Source organism: Anarhichas minor, unplaced genomic scaffold (assembly GCF_050575085.1).
Source record: "Anarhichas minor isolate MPS153535 unplaced genomic scaffold, ASM5057508v1 ptg000027l, whole genome shotgun sequence".
Taxonomy (NCBI): domain Eukaryota; kingdom Metazoa; phylum Chordata; class Actinopteri; order Perciformes; family Anarhichadidae; genus Anarhichas; species Anarhichas minor.
Window position 1 is genome coordinate 1,813,189 of NW_027466473.1, and position 24,625 is coordinate 1,837,813.

General features: G+C 43.2%; 1 protein-coding gene across 3 annotated transcripts in view; it reads right to left on the bottom strand.

Moving 5' to 3' along the window:
* Positions 1-865: 865 nt before the first annotated feature.
* Positions 866-24,625, bottom strand: part of cblb (Cbl proto-oncogene B, E3 ubiquitin protein ligase) — a 63,179-nt gene continuing 39,419 nt past the window's right edge. Inside the window, exons 10-19 of one of the 3 annotated variants that reach the window (XM_076101619.1) lie at positions 22,225-22,425; positions 20,567-20,761; positions 19,188-19,574; positions 13,322-13,413; positions 7,172-7,288; positions 7,030-7,085; positions 6,490-6,603; positions 5,514-5,684; positions 5,163-5,279; positions 866-4,747 (exon numbers count right to left, since the gene is read on the bottom strand). In XM_076101619.1, the coding sequence (XP_075957734.1) occupies positions 4,494-4,747; positions 5,163-5,279; positions 5,514-5,684; positions 6,490-6,603; positions 7,030-7,085; positions 7,172-7,288; positions 13,322-13,413; positions 19,188-19,574; positions 20,567-20,761; positions 22,225-22,425 (1,704 nt within the window). In that variant the 3' untranslated portion in view covers positions 866-4,493. Of the gene's footprint in view, positions 4,748-5,162; positions 5,280-5,513; positions 5,685-6,489; positions 6,604-7,029; positions 7,086-7,171; positions 7,307-13,321; positions 13,414-15,435; positions 16,603-19,187; positions 19,575-20,566; positions 20,762-22,224; positions 22,426-24,625 lie in introns of those variants that run through there. The other 2 variants (XM_076101618.1, XM_076101617.1) reach the window with 2 other exon arrangements.

Consider the following 24,625-nt stretch of genomic DNA (forward strand, 5'->3'; position numbering starts at 1 on the left):
ATTCATGTCCTTCTTCCCTTCCTTGTTAAAAAATTCAAAATAAGTCCAGACGTCTGATTTAGACGCGGATGGTGCACTTATTTCTTTCTCCGATGTCTCCATCTTTGTTTTGACCAACTTCCTACCAATCACGCTGACCCGGCACCTCTGCTGACCTCACCAGAAAACAACTCAGCACCATCTAGTGGACTGAAAAAGCAATTGATTTGCTTTTTCTAGTAAATTTTGTTTTTATAGTTTATATAATAAAAGATCGATAATTGGCGTCCGTGTATCGATACAATATCGCCACGCAAAATATCGCAATACTATGCTGTATCGATTTTTCCCCCCACCCCTAGTGGACATGTCCCCCAGTGCAACAGTGTGCTAACTGATGTGTCTCTATGGCAGAGAGGAAGGATATACATCAGTCTTCGGATACATAAACACCACTTAACTTAGCAGGATCCATTTTCGGTTGGATCTGCATGAAAAATATAGATCATCAGCTGAATGTGTGTTTTGGTTCATAAAAATGACTTCCTTATACTATCAGTCCACTTGGAGTGCTAACAGTAGCATGGCGCTCCACAGGCATTTCTGGGGTCAATTTCTCACTTTCTTTCATAACTTCCAGTTAATTTCAGCATTCCTTACTTATTCACTACCTCAAAGAGATTTCTCAAGTTCTGAAGTCAGTAGCTGGCGGGCAGTGTGAAGCTCGCTGAAGTCATAATCACGCGTGACACCACTTGTTAATTCTGTTGCATTACTGTAAAAAATCAAACCTCTTTCGACTCACTAGAAGCCTCCCATGGTATCAGGACACAACGCGCGCGCAGGCAGACAGACAGACACCAAGAAATCATTAAATAAAACAAAGGAATCGTGACTTTTTATTTACTTAACCATGAAAATAATATATCAAGAAAAAAGCATAATAATGTATAAATTAACTGCGCATTACTTTATGCGTTACATATTCATGTCACGTTTTTGTCACCAGAGCACTTTAATATGAAAATGGCATTAGAAAATAAAAATTGCTTACTTTGCAACCTAAGGCCACTTACCCGCTTCACAAGAAGGTCCAATGAACGGACAATACTGAGCCAAGAGGTGGTCAAGTTTGAGAAAATAAAAGTGAAAACTGACCAGAGCTAAAATGAAGCATCACGTTGAAGGGAATGCCACTGAATTTCATATGTGAACATGAAGGGGCTTGTTCTACTGAAGATGAACCAGACGAGGGTCGAATCTGTAACATGAACTATACTCTAATCCGGAGAGCAGTCTCACACATTTCATTCTGAGGATTTTCTGGTTCAGTACGAAAAGCATTGTCAATTGTGACAATAAATATCAACTGAATGCTGAAATGTAAATAACCATGGTGATTAGGGGAGCAGATAAAGCTGCTTAGCTGATGACTCGGCATTATCCAAGTGCTTAATTATATGTTTATGTGTGTGTTTTTGTTTAGCTGACATACTTTCATGGCTTTGCTGCATGGGGTCAAATGTTTTGTGAATCTGTGTCTGCACTGTGGATTATAACAGAAACTAGAGACTTGGTTCTCAGACTCTTTGTTTACAGCGTTGCTCGTTATCAATAATTCTCTGTGGACTGTTTAAAGCCCCGAGATTAACATCAGGTCCTTTCAAACTACAGTGCGGTTTATAGTACTGCTCAAGGAAGGAAAGGATGGCAGTGGAAGGAATACATCCTCTTTATGTAAAGACGTGGGGGGGGTACAGATGACCAGATGACTAAAAGAATAAATCAATATCAGCTTTGTGCCTCCCAGATTGTGGACTTTAAGAGCACATTCACTCATGGGTATTTTCTCTCCATCACCAAGCATCATTTTATTCCCATGGTTGATTATGCAGCACAGACAGCCATACTTATTATTTCTACATGAACACAGCAACCTTTTGGCAACCTTGTCTCTATGGTAACATGGAAGCTGTTAAAATGGCTGATTTATTCCAACACACAAAAACACCACTCAAGTACAGAAAGTGCTTTCACGTTTGGCGTCACTCTCTCATTATGAACACATGTGGATGTAAAGATGAAAGTCAGGGAGCTGTATCATTAGCACTGCTTTATCATTTCCTCCTGCTGTATATCAGGAGGTTCCAACTGAGCCTGAAGTCTTTCACCAGAAACACTGAGATCTGCTTTGTGAGGAGCCTCAATCACAGGAGACTTAAATCCATCAACATTTTTAAGCTCCACCTTGGACAAAAATACAATACATCATCTCAAATACATTTTGATAGCCTAATAATGGCTGCAGAGTATAGAGAGCCTGGAGGTGCATCTCTGTGTTTCTTCAGCTCGTCCCTGTATAGACACCGGGATCTCCCTGACTTACTCTGCTTGTGTGTTCAAACACAAACACACAGACCCAGAGGCTGTCGCAGGGTGCATCAGCTGTTAATAACATAAAAGTTACTACAGTCCTGATATACATTAGTTATAACTACATCATATTGACACATCACGTTGTACTTTCAGGTTAGCCCCACGTTTCCTACACAATACATTTGGATATGTAAAGATTTCCTTAGCAAATAATCTAGCTGTAACCTCTCAACATCGCTAGATAGAGGATGGGACAAGAAACAGGTGCATTCATATGATACGACAGGGTTTTTTTTAAAACTTGGTTAAAATATAGACTGCATACAAGAAGAGGACGTAGTTGTCGTGACATCACTGTTTTGTGGGCTGCGGCTTTGCAGCCTTGAATTTGACATTTTGGTCATCGCTATCTTGGTTTTGTGCAACCAGTGAACGGAAGCGACCATATTTGGACTGCGGAGAAGTGACACCGTGTTAGATATGCCATATTTGACTCTGGTAGCAACCTGTCAATCACAAGTAGGTAACAAGGTAGCCCCGCCCAAATGATAACCTGGAATGGCCCTTCAATGTTTCTGAGAATAACAGCCGAGTAAACAGCCGTTTTATGGCAAACTACATCTCTAACAAGTCTGGCAACATCTTTCATACTACTTTAAAGGAAAGAGGCTAGTAAAACCAAATTGTTTCTTTTATACTCCACTTCATCATACTTGTTCATAGTACCGTTATCTGTTTGTGCACTTTATTTTATATTTGTATTCTTTTATATTCTATTGTAAATTGTAATATGTTTCTATTTCTTGCACAGTGTGGATTGTTGTTGATTGTTTAATGTTATGCACCACCCGCCATGACAAATTCCTTGTATGTGCAACATACATTGGCAATAAACGGTTTCTGATTGTGAAACTATATCTCATCTCATCTCATACTTTGAATGCTTTGCAGTACTCTGTTCGTCTTTACTGTGATCACTCTACAACTCTACATCAGGAAAAAATGTGAAATTGTTACAGTAACTTTCACTCCAAATCAGACAGTGATTCCTCAAATATGTGGCGAATGTGGACATATGATGGCTGTGTAATTGAAGTGGAGACAGGAGGCTGCAGAGCTCCAACAGACAACATCTGGCTCGTTGATCTACACAACAGGTCGGCTTCTGCCATTTAAATGCTTGAGCTGAAATGCAGACATGATTGTCTGGCTTTTGTCGAGGAGAAAATGTACAAAGGTATCGCTCATTCATGCAAAACAAATACATTCATAGGCTTGCTGTCCTCAGATGAAGAAAGCTGATTAATCCTCTGGTCTGAATCAAAGCGCAAAACTAAGCCTTTCACCCTCTCCTTGAGTCACTCTTCTTGTCCAAATGAGATACCAAGTCTAACAAAAAGTGCTCTTCTGTAGCAGTGGTACAGTTTTCTCCAGGTCTGGGGGAAACAAGTGAATCAATAAGGCATCCTCTGGCTCCATCTAACCACTCCCAGCTCACCAGATCCTGTTAAGCCCGCCAGACCCTGGACAAACACTGAAGTATTCTCTAATGGACAAGGGATTAGGAGGAGGGAGCCGGTGAAACAGGAAACAAGGAAACAAGAAAATAAGAAAGTAACACAAGGAGTTAGAGAAGAGAAACGATGGACTCTGGCTCCCCCCACTGGCTGTAAATAAGAATGACCCCTACAAATTGGCTGTGCATATAAGTGCAAAAGAGCTAGAGATGTTGTGTTCTATTGTAAGGCCCTTCAAACTAAAATCTGAAGGGTGGCAGGGTGTGAAAGGAACAGTAGCAGCAGGATCAGGGCTTTAAAACAGGCATACAGTCAGGCCTGGAACCAAACAGCACTGGCAAAAAGCTCACCGTAAACAACACCAAGTCGGGTTCTGTTTTTTTTCACAGGTTTAAATCATTCACAGATGATTTTCTCCCTTTTGTGATTCTCTGTGTTCTACAGTGATTTGGTTTTAGCCACTTTGTTGAGCATCATCATCTCTGTTCGGTAACAAAAGGCAAGTCTCTCGAAATGTTTCTGTTGAATACTGTAGTTGAAGCAGAATGAAGGAGCCCTTTTTCGTCGGCCCATTCAGAGGCACAGCTTTACTGTTGTGCTCCCCTTTCGCTGTCTCTTGGACTACAGGTTCAGTCTCGGGGCCACTAAGGCAAACTCGCGCAGAATGTTTCTGGCCACATCCACTTTGTACTGGGCGATCATCAACGCCCGCTTCACGTCCTCAAAGGAGTAGCCCTCCCCCATCAGCTTCGCGATTTTGGCGTCAACGTTCTCCGACTCCAAGCTGTGAGGTTTGCCCGGCTTAATGTCTGGAGGAATCTTCCTGGGCAGTGGCTTGGGCGGCCTGGCAGGGGCCTGCAAACAGTCCATTGATACTTTGACAGAGAGAAGGAGAGAAATCATGTCAGTGGAAAAAGGCCCCTGGCCCCCCGAAGAAACTTGAGTTGGTAATTAGTGGTCTCGAAGTCTGTAGACTTCACAGAACAAAAGCTTTGACATTCCAATATCGCCTGAGTTTGGACCTTTATTATTAGGTAATCACTGTCTTACAAAGCAGATATTAAGGTATTCACTGCAGATATCTCTTCAATTCCAGAGATGGCAAAACATTGTTGGCCTGCTTTAAGGAAAACAGGATACGTTCTGGGAAATGAAAACACAATTAAGCTGATTTGGATTTCAAAGTTTCAGACAAACTTTGCCCGTCTGCACAAAGCAACTTCCTCGGTCATCTGGATCCGTGTTTTAAGTCATATGTGTGCATTTGCTGAGAAGGTTGAGGGTACCTACCTTGACTGGCTGGTAAATGGTCATACTCCAGGCAGCCCCTGTAGCCTTTAGCATGCTCTGCGTGTCGTCTGACTGGAGGCAGAGGAGCAGCACTGTTCAGCATGTCAAACACTGTGCCTACACCACAGACAACAGAGACATTCAGGTAAAGGAGCCTGTTGCTATCTGTAGGTCAACAAAGTAATCCTCTGTTCTATGTGGATTTTTCAACAATTCGGTGGGCATAATAAACACTTTACCCCCTGTGAGAGAAAACTATTAGATATGCATAACACGGTAGGAGATGCACTACATTTGTATCTTTTTTCACAATTTTGATCGGAAGGAGATGTCAAGAGTTTGCCAGCTTACCGGGAGTTAACAGAAAGTGCTCGTGTCCAGAGGAGGGCCTGTGTGGTCGTGCAATGACAGAAGAGGAGGACGTGGAGGAGTTGCAGAATGAGGACGGAGAAGAGGAGGAGAGGTCGGTGAAGCTGTGTCTCACTGGTGGAGGAGGAGGCTGGGACGGAGCGTCTTCCAATGCTGAAACACAGACAAGACTGAACTATCTGCTCTGATTCACAGTTCCTACTTATTCCAAGAGGAGCTGTCTGATGCTGCTATGGAATCTAAACCATGTCCCAGCAATGGCATTAGATGCCAAAGTGCTGCTGTCCTTTAGAGAAAAGCCAAGAGAGGATATTTCTGAGAAGGGAGCGAGGATTGGGACAGGAGGTACACGAAGGCTGGATAGAAACTTGCTGTGGGTATTCTGGATTAACAGAAACCAGAGGGAGGATTTATTAGACATCAAACATACAATATAAGCACATAATGAGTAATCATTGCAATCAGAAAAAACTCTATCTAAAGGCTAGCTTTGCTATTTGTTTACAGCATCACATCAGCATTGTGTATATTCATTCCAATTCAAATGGGGAACATGTGAACTCTGTTACAGGGCTGTTACTGGAATAAAGATCTGACAGTGCTGTACACCAACTGCAGAATAGGATTTTAATAAAATGATACGAAGCTAATGATATTTTGGAGTTTATGAATCTATCTTATCTTATCTATCTTATCACACTGAGCTTCAAAATGACATGTGAATATGACAGAGAGACATGTCCCCAATGTATCACCTGAGATTCATTGGATTAAGTCAAGAATATGTGTTTGACACGGGGAGATTTTTAAGCGACAATAGTGACATTTTACAGTTAAGACAAGTACGACACAGGTGTACTGCACAGGGAAAACAAGGCGGGATACGTTAGCAGAGGGGCTGAGACAGACAGGGAGCTGTGGCTGGGGGAGGGGAGGTGATCAGGTCGGGGTGGGCTACCTTGTGGGGGCAGCAGGATGTCATAGTCAGATGGTATCTTGCTGGTGTTGAAGGGGCAAAGGGCTGTATGTGCCACCCGTGAGACCAACCCCCTGACCGACTCAGAGTGTCCGCCTGACAATCAGAAGCAGAGAACAGACGTTTTTCAGTAAATAAGAAAGAATGTTGCTGATGGCATTAGATAGTTCCTCATGGTTGTCGTGGACTTTCACCTGATTCAATAAATGAGACAGAATAACATACTCTACCATTATCAAGATAATCTATTTCAACAAAAAAACTGATGCATACTGGAAAGAAATGAAATTCTTTCTGATTGTAAGACTGACTAGAACGTTTTAAGACTCAAGTGTGGATCAAATAAGGTGTCTTCATATGATCATACAGTTTGTACAAACCATTTGTGGGCATCCTATTCACTCTGCTCATTGCAACATTCACTACATCAGCTGAAAACACCAATGATCTCACAGTACTATGGAGTTAGAAAAGACTTAGAACTTGTGATGTTCAATCATATCTGCTGGTTTCAGGACTCACCAGGCTCCGGGGGCTTCTCGTCGATGTAGGGCTCTGGAGAGCCGTTCTCCCAGTGCCTGAATGAGAAGAAATATTAAACTGTAATGGAACATCATAGCTGTATCACCATAGTAGCTTTAAAACATTGAAAGACGGCCAGTACCTGCTGGGTACAGAGATGCAGATGGGAGCCTGGCTCAAGCAGAGGTTGGATGAAGGGATCTGATAGTCGTCCTCCACCCTCTCCATCACTCCCCGCTGTCGTTCTACCACAGGGCTGCTGAAAGGGTTGGAGGGTCTGTAAAGATGATCATGATTTATCAACTCAATCTTTCCATTCATACAGTTATTACATTCAAACTACAATCTGGCATTTTCACAGTCCCATTAAGAGGTGGATTAGATAGATAGATAGATAGGTATAAACTTTATTCATCCCCTGGGGGAAATTAGTTTGTCGCAGCAGCAAGTTACAGAGTAAAATAAAATATTACGTATGGAAATGCACAATATATAGAGTACAATAAAATAACAGAGCAGATATTGAATTTGAATTTGACTGTTCAACAAACTGAACAGTAGTGCAAGGATCACCAACAACAAGCAACAACCGTGTAGCGTTCTTGTAGTCATTTGAAGGATGATGATCTGGCCAGAGGTGATTTGTTATAAAGTGATATAGCAGAGGGCAGGAATGTTCTCCTGTATCTGTCCTTGTGACAGCGGAGCTGGAGCAGTCTGTTGGAGAAAGTGCTCCGCTGTCCCTGCAGTAGGTGGTGGAGAGGGTGGTCCGGGTTATCCAATATGGATAATAGTTTCTTCAGTGTCCTCCTCTCCACCACCTTTTCCAGATTGTCTTGTTTGCAGCCAATGATGGAGCCGGCCTTCTTAATCAGTTTATTAAGTCTGTTGGTGTCTCCGGCTCCAATGCTGCTCCCCCAGCAGACTACGGCGAAGTACAGTGCACTGACCACAACAGACCGGTAGAACATCTCCAACATCTTGCTGCACACGTTGAAGGATCGAAGTTTCCTCAAGATAAAGAGTCAACTCATCCCCTTCTTGTACACAGTGTTGATGTTGTTCTTCCAGTTCAGTCTGTTGTCGATGGAGACACCCAGGTACTTGTACTCCTCTACCATGTCCACATCCTCTCCCAGAACTTTCACCGGTTGTGGAGCCGTCGTCTTCCTCCTGAAGTCGACCACCATCTCTCTGGTCTTGGCCACATTCAGAAGCAGGTGATTTCTACCGGCCCACTCCACAAAGTCATCCACTACTGCCCTGTACTCCTCCTCCCGTCCGTCCCTTATACACCCGACCACTGCAGAGTCATCAGAGAACTTCTGCAGATGGCATGACCCCGAGTTGTACTGGAAGTCAGTGGTGTACAAGGTGAACAGGAAGGGAGACAGAACAGTTCCCTGTGGGGCTCCAGTATCACTGACCACCGTATCAGACAGCACACGGCCCAGTCGGACAAACTGTGAGGTAGTCAGTGATCCAGGAGACAGTGGACGCGTTAACCCCCACCACCCGCAGCTTCTCACTCAGTAGCACTGGTTGGATGGTGTTGAATGCACTGGAGAAATCAAAGAAAGTGATTCTCACAGAGCCACCGGTTCCATCCAGGTGCGACTGAGCTCGTTGCAGCAGGTAGATGATGGCGTCGTCCACCCTCACATGAGGCTGGTATGCAAATTGCAGAGGGTCCAGTGATGATTTCACCTGCGGTCAGAGGTGGGCCAAGACCAGCCTCTCCAGCACCTTCATCACATGTGATGTGAGGGCAACTGGTCGGTAGTCGCTGAGGCCAGATGTCTTCTTAGGTACAGGAACCAGGCACGACGTCTTCCACAGCACCGGGACTTCCTCCTGCTTCAGGCTCAGGTTGAAGAGGTGTTGCAGGACATCAGACAGCTGGATGGCGCACGTCTTCAGGTCCCTGGGGCTGATGCCATCAGGTCCTGCAGCCTTGCCTTGGTGGAGTCTCTCCAGCTGTCTTCTCACCTGGCCAGTCGTCACAGAGAGGGGGGGAGGGTGGTCATAGTCTCGGTGGTGGCAGAGCCCTTTGAAGTAGAGAGCTCTGAGTCCATGCAGCTCACAAGGGGGGACAGGGGGGAGGTGTTTGGGAGGTGTGGTGTGTGGAGGAGACAGATGAGGGCTGTGAGCTAAACCTATTGAAGAAAGAGTTTAGCTTATTGGCCCTCTCCAGGGAGCCCCCTGGTTGTCTCCCTCCAACCTTGAAGCCAGTAATCTGCTTCATCCCCGTCCACACCTCCCTCACGTTGTTCTGCTGGAGTTTGGCCTCCAGCTTCCTCCTGTAGGAGTCCTTGCACTCCCTGAGCTTCACCTTCAGGTCACGCTGGACTCTCCTGAGCTTTCTTCTTGTTAAGGAGAGCTTTCAGGTCACTGGTGATCCATGGCTTGTTGTTGGGGTAGCAGTGTACTGTCCGGGATGGAATGGTGGTTTGTTCATATAATTTGATATATTCTGTGATACAGTCCGTCATGCTGTTGATGTCCTCCCCATGTGGTCCACACAGCACATCCCAATCCGTAGACTCAAAGCAGTCCTGCAGAGCGTCATTAGCCTCCTGAGACCACCTCCTCACAGTCCTGGTGGTCACAGGCAGCCTCTGTACCAGAGGAACATACCTGGGTGTCAACAGGATCAGGTTGTGATCAGACCTGCCAAGGGGGGGAAGGGCAGTGGCACTGTATGCATCCTTTGCATTAGCATACAGAAGGTCCAGAGTTTTATTGTTCCTTGAGGGGCAGTCAACATATTGGTGAAAAGTTGGCAGGGCTTTATCCAGAGTGGTGTGATTAAAGTCTCCAGTAATTGCCAAAAATGCACCAGGATGTTGACTCAGCAGTCCAGACACAGTGGAGTGGATGGATTGTAGTGCTGGGGTGCAAGGACAGGCCAAAGGTGCAGCAAAAATCGTTATTTTACATTTCTTATTGTACATTTTAACAATGTGTCACCGCTAAAAACATTTGCATTAACTGCATTGTTTATTGTATTGTCAGAATGGAAGAAAAAAACATCATGTAAAAGCACTGCGGTTTGTCAAAGTAAGGCAAAATGCTTTTCGACTTGCAACATTTCCAGGTACACGGCAGTCAGAAATTGCAACTGAAAAGATTCATCAGTGTAAACAGAGCCCATTAAATGCTGAAATATCTCAACAGTCTGAGAAGACTCAATCTGAGCTGAAATAAAGAACTTAAACTGTACACTGAGAGCCGCTTGACAGGACAGGTTTTAGCTGCTTGTAGGACAAATATCCATCACTGTCCAACACTAGGTGTGGTAGTGCAGTTCCCAACATCATGTGTGTGAGCTGACTTTTTCATCCTTGTGCCAAAATGGAGTCAATTAGACTCACAGTAGGCACAGTGGTGTAGTAGTTATCACTGTCGCCTATCAACAAGAAGGGGTCGGACCCGCTGGTTTGGTCGGCTCTTCTGTGTGAAGCATGATCCCGTCATGTCAGCGTGGGTTTTCTACGGGTTCTCCAGCTTCCTCAGAGAGTCCAAAGACCTGTTAGGTTACTCTAAATTTGCCCGCAGATGTGAATGATAGCCTGGCGACCTGTTCAGGGTGTACCCTGCCTTTGCCCTATGTCAGCTGGGATCCCTCAACCACATTGATCAACGTGTCAGTCTCTTTATAATTCCACAAAAACAGTCTGCAGACCACAGCCATCAGGCCAAATTCAGTAAGAATGTTTTGTACTGTAATGAGAAAATATGAAGCAGCACCACTTATCAACTGGCCCCACCCTGTTTGTTGTGTTTACCTACCTGCTATGATACAGTATAATGTCATTGTGCTGAAAAGGTACAAAGTACACTAACAGTTGTGTCTTCAGTAGGTAATGATTTAACAGTAAAGGAACTGTTGAATAATGCAGGACCTTCATTGGCCAATCAGTTACAAGAAACACCGACGCAGCCTAATATCGAACCATAACCACTGTAACATATTAAAAATATGTAAACTGAGCCAGTAGATGCAGTAATTACCAAATAAACATTCAGGTTCAGGTTAGGGCTTTTGGGAATGAATGGTTGTCTTTATATGAATAGTAATAAAAACAAGTGACCCTGCAAATATAACCTATGCTTTCAAAATGCAAGTCAGCTGCATTTTCCCTTGTGTAAGGGAAGTGTGTGTACATCACTCTAACCACCCTACAATACTAAATTGTTTTCAGGAGGACCAGAGTTTCCCCTTTCAGCTAAAGCTTCATCGGAAGTGACAGCTCTATCCCCTGCCTCCACTTCAGCCTGATACACAGAAATACCTAATTTAATTCTGGCTGAAGCAAAAAGGCTATTAGAGGTTCAGCTATAATTTTTAAAAGCTGTGTCTAACCAGGACTTTTCCCCAAGGCTACTAGACCTCATTGGTAGAAGGTCCCTGAGTCTGAAACCACAGAGAAAAGAAAGGAGGAGGTTCAGATTCGATGGAACTTTAGAATAAAAGCAAAGGCTAGTAACTGGCTAGTGTTGAACTGAATGTTACTCATATCTAAAACACTAGTCCAAGTGCTTTAAGACCGCAGACTAGACAGCTGTTTTGTTCTGTTCCCTATTCCCATTTACGTCCCAGTGCTGGCGTCAACTTTGCAGTTTGTTGAGCCTCGAAAAGATTTTGCATGCACGTTCTGTTCCATTGATTGAACAGACTTTTGTCCAGCATGTTTCATCTCTGTATGGATTACACAGACATTGATTTTGACAGTGGTGGGCCGTCAGGGCCTTCAAGGCCTTCTCTGCTGGCCTAAACAGAATCACAAAATTATAGCTATTTTATAATTTAATAATTTTTCCTAAATACACTTCAATAATAATAATTTATGAAAATATTTTCCCCATTAGCTTATTTTCTCATTGCACAGCTACTGTCTTCCTCAGTTGCTCTGCTTCCAGTGCAGCTTTTATCCAATCACATTTCACCTCTGTGTCTCTAGGTAAGAAGAGAGGCCCGAGGCCTGCAGACTCACAAGTGAATCCCTTTGCAGTTTATTAAGTGAATGGGGACGATATTGTTGATTGTCATAGTGTTCAACCAATCAGATCTTTAGTTTGACATGTTGGGCGTATTCTTTGACGTGTCAGAGCCTGCTAGCTGGCCTAGCCATACGTGATTGGTCAGTGGGCTAGCGTGACATGTTGGGCGGTGACAATCCCAATATCTGCTGCCTCTGCCGAGCGGACATTTTCAACCTCAAACGCATTAAAACGTATTCAAGAAATACAACTGGGGAGGCTCGACTGTCTTCACTGACATGAATGGAGAAGGACTTCTTACTGGAACTAAAACACACGGATGTACTGAACAACCGTGAGATTAAACTCTTTATTAACAAAGAAAGGAGGATGGACTTTGTCTTTAAGTGAACAGCAGCTCTGGTAAGTTAAATACGTTTGTTTTTACATCTGCAGTAGCTTTAAGATGCTTGTTTATATATTATTATTTGTACAACTTGTTTTTATGAAGATTTTTGTTTGGTTTAATATGTGATAGGAACCATTGTTACGTCCAGTGTTGCTCTAGGGACATATTTAGCCGGTGCCAGTGTTGGCAACTTGGCGACTTTCTCGCTAAATCGGGCGACTTTCCAAACCCTCATGGAGACTTTTTTTGTCAAAAGCTACTAGCGACAAATCTAGCGACTTGTTCTGGTGTTGGAGACTGTTCTGGTGTTTTGACTCTGACGTTAAAGCACGAATGTTCTGCACTGTCGTGAACGAGCAGCGGGTGCTGCCGTGAACGAGCAGCGGGTGCTGCCGTGAACGAGCAGCGGGTGCTGCCGTGAACGAGCAGCGGGTGCTGCCGTGAGCCCCTCCGCCGCTCCAAAGCACTCATAGGCGGTCAGTCTCACAGAAGCCTCGCGCAGCAGTCCCAGCTGCAGTCAGAGCAGAGAGGAGACGCACTCTCGGCGTATTCTCTGCAGTTAGTGGATCTATAGGTGTTGAGCTTCATTTTGACACGAAACAAATAATAACTGTAGCTGTGTTTCAGCTGCAGGACAGCAGTGAAGGCCCAGGTATAAAATGCACGGCCCGCCACTGGATTTTGATAAACTGTTTCTAAAAACAGCCTTATCAGAGGAACTATAAACAAGTTCAGCAGGAGCTCACTGGTTGCAGTAATGTACCACTGCATGGACGCTGCAAATATTTTCTGCCCCTATTATACAAATGTGCTGTTCAGACAAATCATTTCAATATTGGTTAAACTTTTTCAGGATATTTCCAATGAAACTTTGTGTGTGTGTGTGTGTGATATACTCACTTATGGCTACTGGCAAGTGTGGACTGCGTTGGTGAGTGCCGTGAGGGAAGGATGTCATACTCATCACTGACTTGCACACCATTGGAGAAGGGCTGCACAAACAAGAGAAGGGGGAGAATTACATAAAGCACAACGGAACAACTGAAAAGGTAATGTCAACTGAATTGCAGAACTAAAAAAAACTACACTAGTACAGTGTATTATGCTTTGGATATGCCATGTCCTTCCCTGATTCTGGTGGGGAAGTGCAGTCCTTACAAACACAGCCAGGACACCATACTGAAGGTACAGCAACTCTGCAGCAAATAACATTTTACTCACCAACTGTAGCTTCAAATCAATTCACTAAAAAAGGCAGTGTGGGTTTAAGGATGCAGAATGTGCAAATTATTTCTTTTCATCAAACCTGATACATTTCAAACTACAGGCCACCTTATGATGGGATCACACCAGCTGCAGTGCCAAATCGGACCAGGGGTGTAAAATGGGGAAGCCAATGGCCCCTTCTTCTGGCTCCCTTGCTTGGACCACACCAATCTTCTCCTTTATTTATTCTCAACAACACACCTATAAAGTTTCACGACTGCGTTTTGCACTGTTGTTGTACTATTGAGGAGACAAAATCTGTTTATAGGCAGGCAGACAGAAATGTAAACACATGGCAAAGAACTCAAAACCTCCCCTGTAGTAATTCCAACATTTTGACGTGATGACTGACAAGGTGAAAACAATACCAGCGTAGTGGCTGGTAAAAACACCTGACAAAGTATGCAAAACTGCTTATGTGGTCGTTCTCTCTACAGGTGTCTCCAGGACCACATTTTACCATGATGACTCACACATAGGCTCACAAGGACAAAACAATACCAGCAGCACTGATGCTGCTGGTAATAAAGGATGCTTTCTCCTCAGCACACAGTGTTCTGAACAGAATGAATCACTTCTGAGATCAGTATAGTATATATGCTATGTCACCTAAAAGCAGTGCTGCTGAGAAGGAATGTAATGCAGCACTGCATGATAGACATCTTCTGTGACTAAGTATTACGTTATTAGAATAATTCCCAAAAATAATCTGCATTAACAGGGATGGCATGACTTGTGAATCTTCTGCCTGCCTAGCATGTAGTAAAGTAAGGTTCAAGCCGGACCAAATGCCAAACTTTGAATATGTTTGCGCACCAATCATCATTGTTGTCAACACAAAGTCCACCTCCCCTAGTCCCCCCAAAGTCCTGAATTCTGTCTGCGCTGAATACAGTCCACCCATCAAGTGCAGTAGCCTGGTCCGGGATCAACAATCTTGAAGGACGGTGTTCAGAGAACAACCTACTGCTCATGTCAGCTAAACCAAGGAACTGATAGCCAGCTGATTGGAAAAAAGGTGGCACACACCCCTGTTGACATCCCCTGTTGACAATGGAGCTGAGGTGGATCAGGTGAACAGTTTTAGGTTTCTGGGAATCAGTATCACAGAGAACCTGGTTAAGAAAGCAACAAAGGAAATTTAAGAAGGTAAAATTGCTTTACCAAGTTGTTATTAACTTTTACAGTAGAAGCAATAGAAAGCATCCTGACCGGAAATATTACAAACTTGCATGGGATGAGCACGCTCAGGACAGAAGGGCTCTGCAGTGGGTGATTATCATTGGTACCCATCTACTGTTATATTGGCGAGGTGAGGTGCCTGCGAAGAGCCAAAAGGACACTAAAAAACAAAACCCACCCCGGCACCAATCTGTTCACCATGGAGTCGGCAAGACATACAGAAGCATCAGCTGTTGAACCACCAGACTACAGAGAATCTTCTTTCCTCAGGTTGTAAGACTCCTCAACTCGTCCTCCGTACCTCTTCATAAGAAAATTGTTTTGTTTTGTTTTGTTCTCGGAGACTACAACTCACATTTCGTTGTGCAACCCTGTGTTGTAAAATGACAGCAAACACATTTTGTAACCTTGTAAAGGGCAACTCCCTGTGTGGCAGAGTTACTCCCCAGATCTGCATCCATCCATCCATCCATCCATTTTCCTCCGCTTATCCGGGGTCGGTCGCGGTGGCAGCAGGCCAAGCAGGCTGACCCAGACTTCCCTCTCACCGGCAACATGTTCCAGCTCATTCTGGGGGATCCCAAGGCATTCCCAGGCCAGCTGGGAGATATAATCCCTCCAGCGTGTTCTGGGTCTTCCCCGGGGTCTCTTCCCAGTTGGACGTGCCTGGAAAACCTCCAGTGGGAGGCGTCCAGGAGGCATCCTAATTAGATGCCGAACCACCTCAGCTGACTCCTTTCGGCGCGAAGGAGTAGCGGCTCGACTCCAAGGTCCCTCCTGATGACCGAGCTCCTTACCCTATCTCTAAGGCTGAGCCCGGCCACCCTACGGAGGAAACTCATTTCGGCCACTTGTAGCCGCGACCTTGTCCTTTCGGTCACGACCCAGAGTTCGTGACCATAGGTGAGGGTAGGAACGTAGACCGAGTGGTAAATTGAGAGCTTTGCCTTCCGGCTCAGCTCCCTCTTCACCAAGACGGTCCGGTGCAGCGCCTGCTTTACTGCTGCAGCCGCACCGATCCGCCTGTCGATCTCCCGTTCCATCTTACCCTCACTCGTGAACAAGACCCCGAGATACTTGAACTCCTTCGCTTGAGGTAGGCACTCCGTCCCCACCTGGAGGGAGCAATCCACCGGTTTCCGGCAGAGCACCATGGCCTTAGATTTGGAGGTGCTAACTCTCATCCCCGCCGCTTCACACTCGGCTGCAAACCGCCCCAGTGAATGCTGGAGGTCATGATCCGAGGAGGCTAAAAGGACCACATCATCTACAAACAGCACAGAGGCGATCCCGAGACCCCCGAACCTGACGTTCTCCGCCCCCAGGCTGCGCCTAGATATCCTGTCCATGAAAGTCACGAACAGGACCGGTGACAAAGGGCAGCCCTGGCGGAGGCCAACACCCACCAGGAACGTGTCTGACTTATTGCAGAGAATGCGGACACAGCTCCTACTGCAGTCGTACAGAGACCGGATCGCCCATTGTAATGGGTCCGGCACCCCATACTCCCGCAGCACCCCCCACAAGAACCCCCGAGGGACCCGGTCGAAAGCCTTCTCCAAGTCCACAAAGCACATGTAGACTGGTTGGGCAAACTCCCAGAACCCCTCCAGTAGTCTTGCGAGGGTAAAGAGCTGGTCCACTGTTCCACGGCCGGGACGGAATCCGCATTGCTCCTCTTGGATCTGAGGTTCGACAAGCGGTCGGAGCCTCCTCCTTTCCAGCACCCTGATCTGCAAAGATGCACAAAGCTGGTGTAGGAGACACATTTCAACCCAATGTACTGCTTTCAGATTCAAAGCCCTATCATTGGACAATTCTGAAAATCTTGGTCCAGATTTTACCTTCAGTAACACTAGTTGAAGAATATATTCCACATGCAAAGCACAGCTGTTTTTGAATCAAAGTTGCTCTGTATGGAACACAAAAAGCAGTGGGCTGCTCCTGAGAAGCGCCTGGGGTTTAGTGGCTTGCTCAAAGACACTTCGGCACAGGACATGTAGTAGCCAAGGATTGAACCGGCGTCCTTGCGGATACCGGATGACCCTCTCTACCCCATGAGCCGCGGTAGGCTTTAAATGGTAGATTGTATAGAGTGTAGAAATTATGCAGACGCTCAGCAGTATAATGTTGAGGAAGTCTCTGAAGGATTTGATTGATTGTAAATGGTCAGACTGAGTTTCACAAAAATCGGGGATTTTTATAATTAAGTATAGATATTTACATATTTAAAATCCAATCAACACACTTCAAGTATTTATTAACACACTGAAATAATAGGAGACCAGCTTAATAGTCTTGCACTGGCTGCATGCCTTTAAGATGTGACTTTCAGAAAAAGGTTTTACTCTCACTTATTGGGTACATCCCAAGGTCTCTTCATTGCATTCATGTTTCCCTCAATTGCATCTTTTCCTTGCGTGTTACTCCATCCCACTAGGGATGCATGGAAATCATACGAGGAGAGAGGAAACGTCCTTTCTGATGAAAGCTGGATCAGCTGGAGAGACTTTTGATCACTCTACTAATAAAGAAACAGTAATCATCACTGCCACAGTACAGGTGTTATCTCTCTGTAGTCTGTTACCTGTATTATTATTGCATTGAGTATTTATACTGTTCCGTGTCCTCCATATAGGTACAGGACCGATTTCTACCGGCGTAATGCGTTTTTCTTATTTATTAATTATTTGCATCTCTATGTTTTGAAATTATGATTGTGAAGTCATTATTAATAACCCAGAATATTATTATGGTTTCTCTTGAACAGTGGAATTTATTTATTAGCTCAATGTTACGGGGGAAATTGAAATGATATAACTCGGCACTCAAACCTGACACTCAGGAATGACACCACTAATATATCTTCTTTAGTGAGCCACATCTGGATCATCAGTAACATTTCGGTACATTTAGTACTACAATGTTTTCCTGAAATAGAAGTAAACTGTAAGTAGTATACAGATGAGTTTCATATTTCTTAAGGGCGTTTGGGGCCTTTTGTAAGATATTTAGGGGCACAATGAGTTAGAATAGTAACGTAATTCAATATTTAAATCTTAAGCTTTTAGTTGCATACCTTGCCTCAGCGTAAAGTCTGCCCTGGTCTTTTGTGCCTTGTATTTAAGGCTTTAACTGTTTTTTCTGTCTGTGAGTAGCTGCGACTTGGGTGTGTGACTGAACTACAGTATGTCATGGCAGGTGTATTGCTGAGGACTGCAAGCAGCAACAGGCCCGTTCTGGACAGAAATGTTTTTATGGACACTGCATTAGTTTAATTTAAAACCACAAGTGGTGCTAGAAGACAAGGCTGAGGGTCCCCTAAGTCAGTGATTCTCAACTGGTGGGTCGCGGACCCGTTTTCAGTGGGTCGCGGGCCTTTGCCTGACAAAAAAAAAAAAAAGGTTGTGATTTTATTTTGAAGGGCATTTTTTATGCAGCGGAATTATTCCAGCGGTGCAGGGAAAACACCGACCAATGCGTTGTGAATCACATCACGTCATGCAGCTCAGCCAATCAAATATGGGCATTCTGACAAGTTTCCTGACTTGAGTGAGATGTACACACACCGTGACACACGGGGGAGAGACGAGGATATAGAGAGCAGAGCAGGACTGTTGAAGTGAGAGTTGTGAAAGTCAAATCATAGGACGATTTCCAAAAGAGAAAAATGTCCAGAGAGACTAGAGTCATTAGAATCTGACTGGACAGACTCATATAGCTGAATTCTTCAAACACTAATTTCGCTTTTTAGAAGATGAGAAAAATATAATATTGTGGCTTTTTCACTTCACCCTGAATGAACTGAATTTAAAGCTGCAGGGCAATTCAGTGAAAATCATTTTTCTAAAATTAATTTTGTTACGTAATTTATTTTTTAATCCAGCCGTTATTTTACTTGAAATGAGAAGAACATTTATTTATGTATTTCTATGTATTATTTATAATCCATCCAGTTCAATTTGAAAACTGAGAATAATAATTGTTAAAATATAATTGATGTGTACTTCCTTTATTTGATTTGGCAGTAGTTTACTACACAGAGACTATACTACTACTACTAGACTTCTTGAATATAGATATACCCAAATTATATATATATAAAATATATATATATATATATATATATAATTTGGGTCGCGGCTTGTCATTAAGGGGTGAACCACCGCCCTAAGTCATTAGGATTCTCAAAAGCATGAATGTCTGTACAAAGTTTATGGTTATAGATTTAGAAAACAATTTTAAAAAAAGAAATAGGCTTTTACATACTCATCCTAAGATTTCACTTTAAATGTTTAAACCGATATCCAAGCCCTACCTTTGAGCTCTCTAAGGTTCCTGGCCCCTCAATTCTGTGATGTAACCTTCCAAATCCAGCAGACGGAAAACTGAGCGGTCTTCCGTTCAGGTGAGAGGTGCCTGTGGATTCCAGCTGAAGTGGGTGCTCGGATCGAGTCCTGTGGGCATCTGCAAAGTGACTGTCTTTGAGAAGCCGTGTCTCAGGGTGCATTTGGGAGTTTGACAGCGTGCCCGTAGAAGATGAGATGGAAGATGACAAGGGAGAGGAAGCGGGGAGCCATGAGTGACGTGACTCTGGGGGGATGGGAGGAGGACGCTCAGGGGGAGGCGGTGGAGGTGGGTCCCTGTGCGGAGGAGGTGGGGCTGGGAGAGGCTTGTCCTGCTTCCTGGACATTCCTGGCGAAGACTAGAGAGGTGGAGAGATGGTATGTTCACTAGAATGACAGAAGACAATCCAAATAATTCTCAACTCATTTCTAAATCCCACCAAACTTTTTTCTGTTTTATTATTGATTTTGTGTTAAATCCAGGAAGACTAGCAAGCTACTTTTTGTGGAAGCTAGATGTACTGAGGTTGTAAATAAAGAATATTTATTTATCAAACTATTTATTATTTAACCTTTAGCTACCCAGAATAATCCCATTGAGATTTTGAATCTCATTTACGAGGGGGTCCTGGCCCAGATCGCAGTGTAAAAGTGCTATGCAAGCACCACATTAAGATACAAACACTGGACGTTAAAAACAAAACAGCAAAAAGTTAAAAATAACATCAAACATAAACATTTTTACATAAAAGAGACAACCAAAGAATTGTCATTCAGTGTTGAACAAGTGCAGTCATTGCTCAAAAGATCCTTAATCCTGTTTTTAAATGCTCATAAAATAATCTATCACACCAAGATGAGGGTCGAAAAACACTTTCACCAAAAATAAAAAATATACACACAGAACAATTTGCCAATGTTCAATTCCACAGTATGAAGAGAAGCTATTTATTCAAAGATTTTGGTATTCGGTATGGTCACATGTCTTCATGGCACGCTAGAGAGTGAGATATAAAACTGTAACTTTAACTTTTGGCCTTGAACAAACCATTTCCACCTCTACCAGCTATTACCAGCTACACAGAATAACAATTGTCACATAACATGATGTCTTGGTAATAAAATAATAAAATAAATAAATAATGATATATCAAGATATTTGTGGCATTGTGCAGCCTAAATGTTGGGTTGTTTCTTCCTTCGACCTACAACTGTGTTTGTGTCCTGTGTTCAAACCATACTGTGAAGCACTTTCTAAATTTTCATAACTTTAGTTATAACTTAAGTGATTATCAGCAAGAAAATAGTAGTAAACCATTTTTCTCTGGATCTGGCGAATGCTGTGACTGACCTTCGGGGAGACGGTGGGACTGGCGGATGGGGAGCGGATGGCGCCCTTCTGAATGAGGTCGAGTCGTGGCGGGACAGGGGGAAGGCCGAGGTGCTGGACACAGTGGCTGAGGTCTCCTCCGTGGACCTTTCTGTGTTGGTTGACAGGTGAAGAGCTGGGAGACACCATGGGCGAGTTCTGACGCTCTGCACAGTGCTGAAAGAAAAAGTACATGCTTTACATATACTGTACTTAAACAGGTGTTTAGTCATTTAGGACCAGCTGTTTTTTTGAAGCTTTTTAAGAGCTGTTGGTATTTGTCCAACTGCTAAAAGTAAAATTCTAAAAGTAGAAAGTGAAAGATAAAAGTAGAAATCTTTCACTTTTACTAAAAATTAAGAATAAAAGTATTTGATCAAATCCTTAAGACCAATGCTCTTAAATTAAAGAGAGCTTCAGAGGGGTCTTAATAAGAGCAGACCAAGATGACTTCAGTACAGAAACAGAGATGAGAGCACACCATATAATACATGTTCTGGACTGACTATACAAAATCATTGGTCATCATGACTGATGTGTTAGCTGATATGTAATATATAGTTTTTGCAGATCTATTTGATTTTAACATTTTATAGGAAGCTACCACATTTTATTTTTTGCATTCATCAGAAGTGCAAACAACTAAAATAAAGATGGCACTGATTTTGTTTGGTATCACTTTTCATGTGTTTCTAAATTCTCCTTATATTTTTTCTCTAGTGGAGCTCGTCTACCAGAAATTGCTCATTGTTCCAAACATCCTGTTATCTAATCCATACTGTAATATATCGTTAATATATTAGAGGGGAGTTTATTTCAAGTTTTAATTTATACCAGAGATATTAAAGATTTCACACAAATAAAATATACTTTTTATCGCTTAAAATCACATGTTTTTGCAGAATAACATATCAATGAATTAAACATCAGGATTAAGGAAATAATGGACAACGGGGCAGATGTACATGTAGGGTCAATCCTTGTGTCTTATTCAGTCAGTGAAGCACTCTTTACCCGTAAAAATGCATTAGAGCATTATTAAGTGTAATTCTTAGAAGTTTGACAAATGAAGCTCCAGCATAAGTTCAGTCAGGAAGACTATACTCTTGCATGCCTAAGCCCGTAGTTCATTTCTCATACATCTTTCAATCACACTCATTATTTCCCTGCTGTCAATGTTCGAGAGGCTGTCAATCATGATATCAGCTGGTCTCTTCTATCCAATAGCACAATGAAACAATGACATGGTTAGCCAATCATCTTGCTGCTGTCTCTTTAAATATGATTGTCTCTCTACCTTCAGTACGTTCATGCTGCTGTTATACACCCCTCCACCTCCCCATCTCCACCCGATCGTCATCAGATTCATCAACTCATTCTATCATCAGCCACCACCACCAGTGTCTGGACTCCACGGGGGTGGGGTGGGTGGGGGTTTATCTTGCTGCTGCTCAGAGCAGACGCCCCTCCATTACAAATCTCCCTGTAGAGTCCAAGCACCACAGACTCAGTCAAGATAAACTATTATCTGTTCTTCATCTGATGATGAATCTCTCCTGATTGAAATATGGCCCTGGACTTTTTCCTGTATTACTAGTAACAAAACAAAAAACCTACCCATCAATAGATCAAGTCTTTACCTTCCTGATGTTGGCCAGTCCATTCATGACTAGGCAGTCCTCTCGGTCTTCCTCATCATCCAGCTCCAGCAAGGGGCAGCTGTGCTGGTCCAGGAAAAAGCACCTGTTACCCTCATTGCGTGGGTCAAAGGGATCCACAATGATGGGCTCTGTGCCTTTGATCTCACAACGACAGAACGGACAACCCTGACCATCCGATTCCTGCAACAGATAAGGGAAAGAGTTTGCATGAAACAGGATATGTCCAGAAAACACACACAGACAAGGGTGTGGCGTGACATTGGTAACCCCATAGACCCCATAAACGTAGAACGTGAGGAATCACTTGGGCCGTCAAGCAGGAAGGAGGTTCCTGTACACAGCTGGGATACGCATGGTTAAGGTTATGCGCTGCACTAGTGCCTTGTATTTTACTCTCATTTCCCCGGACACTGGACACATGTTTGTGTAGATCCTCTCCAGAGAAAACTGTTTTGCAACTTTACAACATTCATTGGCCACATGTACATATTCCACATGGCAGCTCCTGTCAAACAGGGGTCATAAATAAGAGGATAATAGAGGTTTTGGCTTTTAGTGTATCTCACTCCACTGACTCAGGGGCTACAATCAAAGGCAGACAATATTTACAGAGAACAAAGCTGCGTTTGTGGGGGCCATATGGTTGGGGACTTGGCACGTGACGCACTCAAGGCATGTTTGAAATTGAATCCTAATTAGAGTGGGTGGAGAAGGGAAGGAGTGGGAGGTTAAAAGGAAGGGAACCCAGACAGGGGAGGAGATTATGTGATGGTCATAAACACTGAAGAAAACCATACTGTTTAGCAACAGACTCAATTGAAGAGACAACCTAAAACAAACTGCTCCTGAACTTCTTTCATGGTGAAGGGGAAACCATCCAGCACCATCCATTCTGCTCTGCGATAGATAGAATACTTTCCTTTTGTTCAACAGGGTGTTGATATACTCACCCCTGATTTAGTAACTTGCACATGTCCAGACGTCAAGTATAAAACTGGGCTAAACTAGTTAAACAATGAATACTTTTAGATGTCAAGTTCACAAATAACCATTATTTCAAATGAACTATACTAACATGTTCAAATATACTGTAGTGGCCTACTATCATATGTCATTTTAATGTCTAAACACTTAAACCTGCATTGGTTTTTTGCTTTGAAGACAAGCTGTCAACATTGTCCTATCATCACTTCATAAAGTTAATATTAATTAAGTTAATATTTTGAATGTGTTCCCTAACAGTTGCCTATTTATCGACCCAGTAGACAGTGTGAGCAATGACAGCATTCACTTAGAGTAATGGATTCACCTAGCAACAGTCCAATATGAATTCTCTTTTTAGATCTGTTTTGGTCTCCATCATGTCCACTCTCTAATATTTGGCTCCTTAGCTGCTAAATACTAAATAGTGAACAGAAGTTGTGAGCCTTAAAACCAAAACAATGAGCTAATAGATACTAAAATGCTCAGTAGAGCTAAAGCTTTTTGTACAACACTGATACATATTGTTTGTATGCATTGGTTAACATCAAATATAGGTTACTGTTCAAATTTAGAGAGTGAGCAACTGAGACGGCTGGAGAAACACACCTTGAGGTAGTGATTAAACCTTCTATTCTGTGCCAGGAAAGCATCCAGAGATGTGTTATTCAACAGAATTGAGTGAAATAATGAATATGGGTGGGAAATGAATGATTTACAGTAAAGAATAACTGTGTGACAAAGTGGGCTGCACTTATCTGTGGATCTGACTTTAATCTTTAATCGCTGTTAACAAGGCACAGAATTTATAGACAAAGAGTAGCCTTTATGCCCGTACTGCAACATGTCAGGACAAACTGACATGTTTTTTACACAAGAAAAGATCTCACATCTAATGCAGAAATTACAAGTCAGCACAAAATATTACAAATTTGATGTAGACAGCCTTACTCGAACAACTGCTCTTTTTTTAAGGGAGTCTGGGAACTTCATCTGTGGGCAACAAAGGAGGCTACTGTTCATTGTATTTGTACATTTTGACATGTTTACTACCTATACAATGTGGTCTCCATTTGCAGATTTAATGTGAATAGTCAAATTTGTGAAACAAACATCTGCTGCTTATTTTGGCAGATAAGACAGACTTAAGATTGTGCCCCTGCTTTGTTTTTGTTTTTTTAGATGGTCATTTAATCCATTGTTAAAATGAAGATATTGATTAGAGCAGCATTTAGGTTGGGTTAACTTTGCTCAGATGTCTAGATGTTTACCAGAAAGTCACCAAATATGGAAAGATTACAAGGTTCAAAGCCAAACATTCTGCCTCTATTTGCATCAGGACAGTGTTGAATTCAGACGTATGGCCAATGGCTAGAACAAGGGAACCCTCTCACACTGT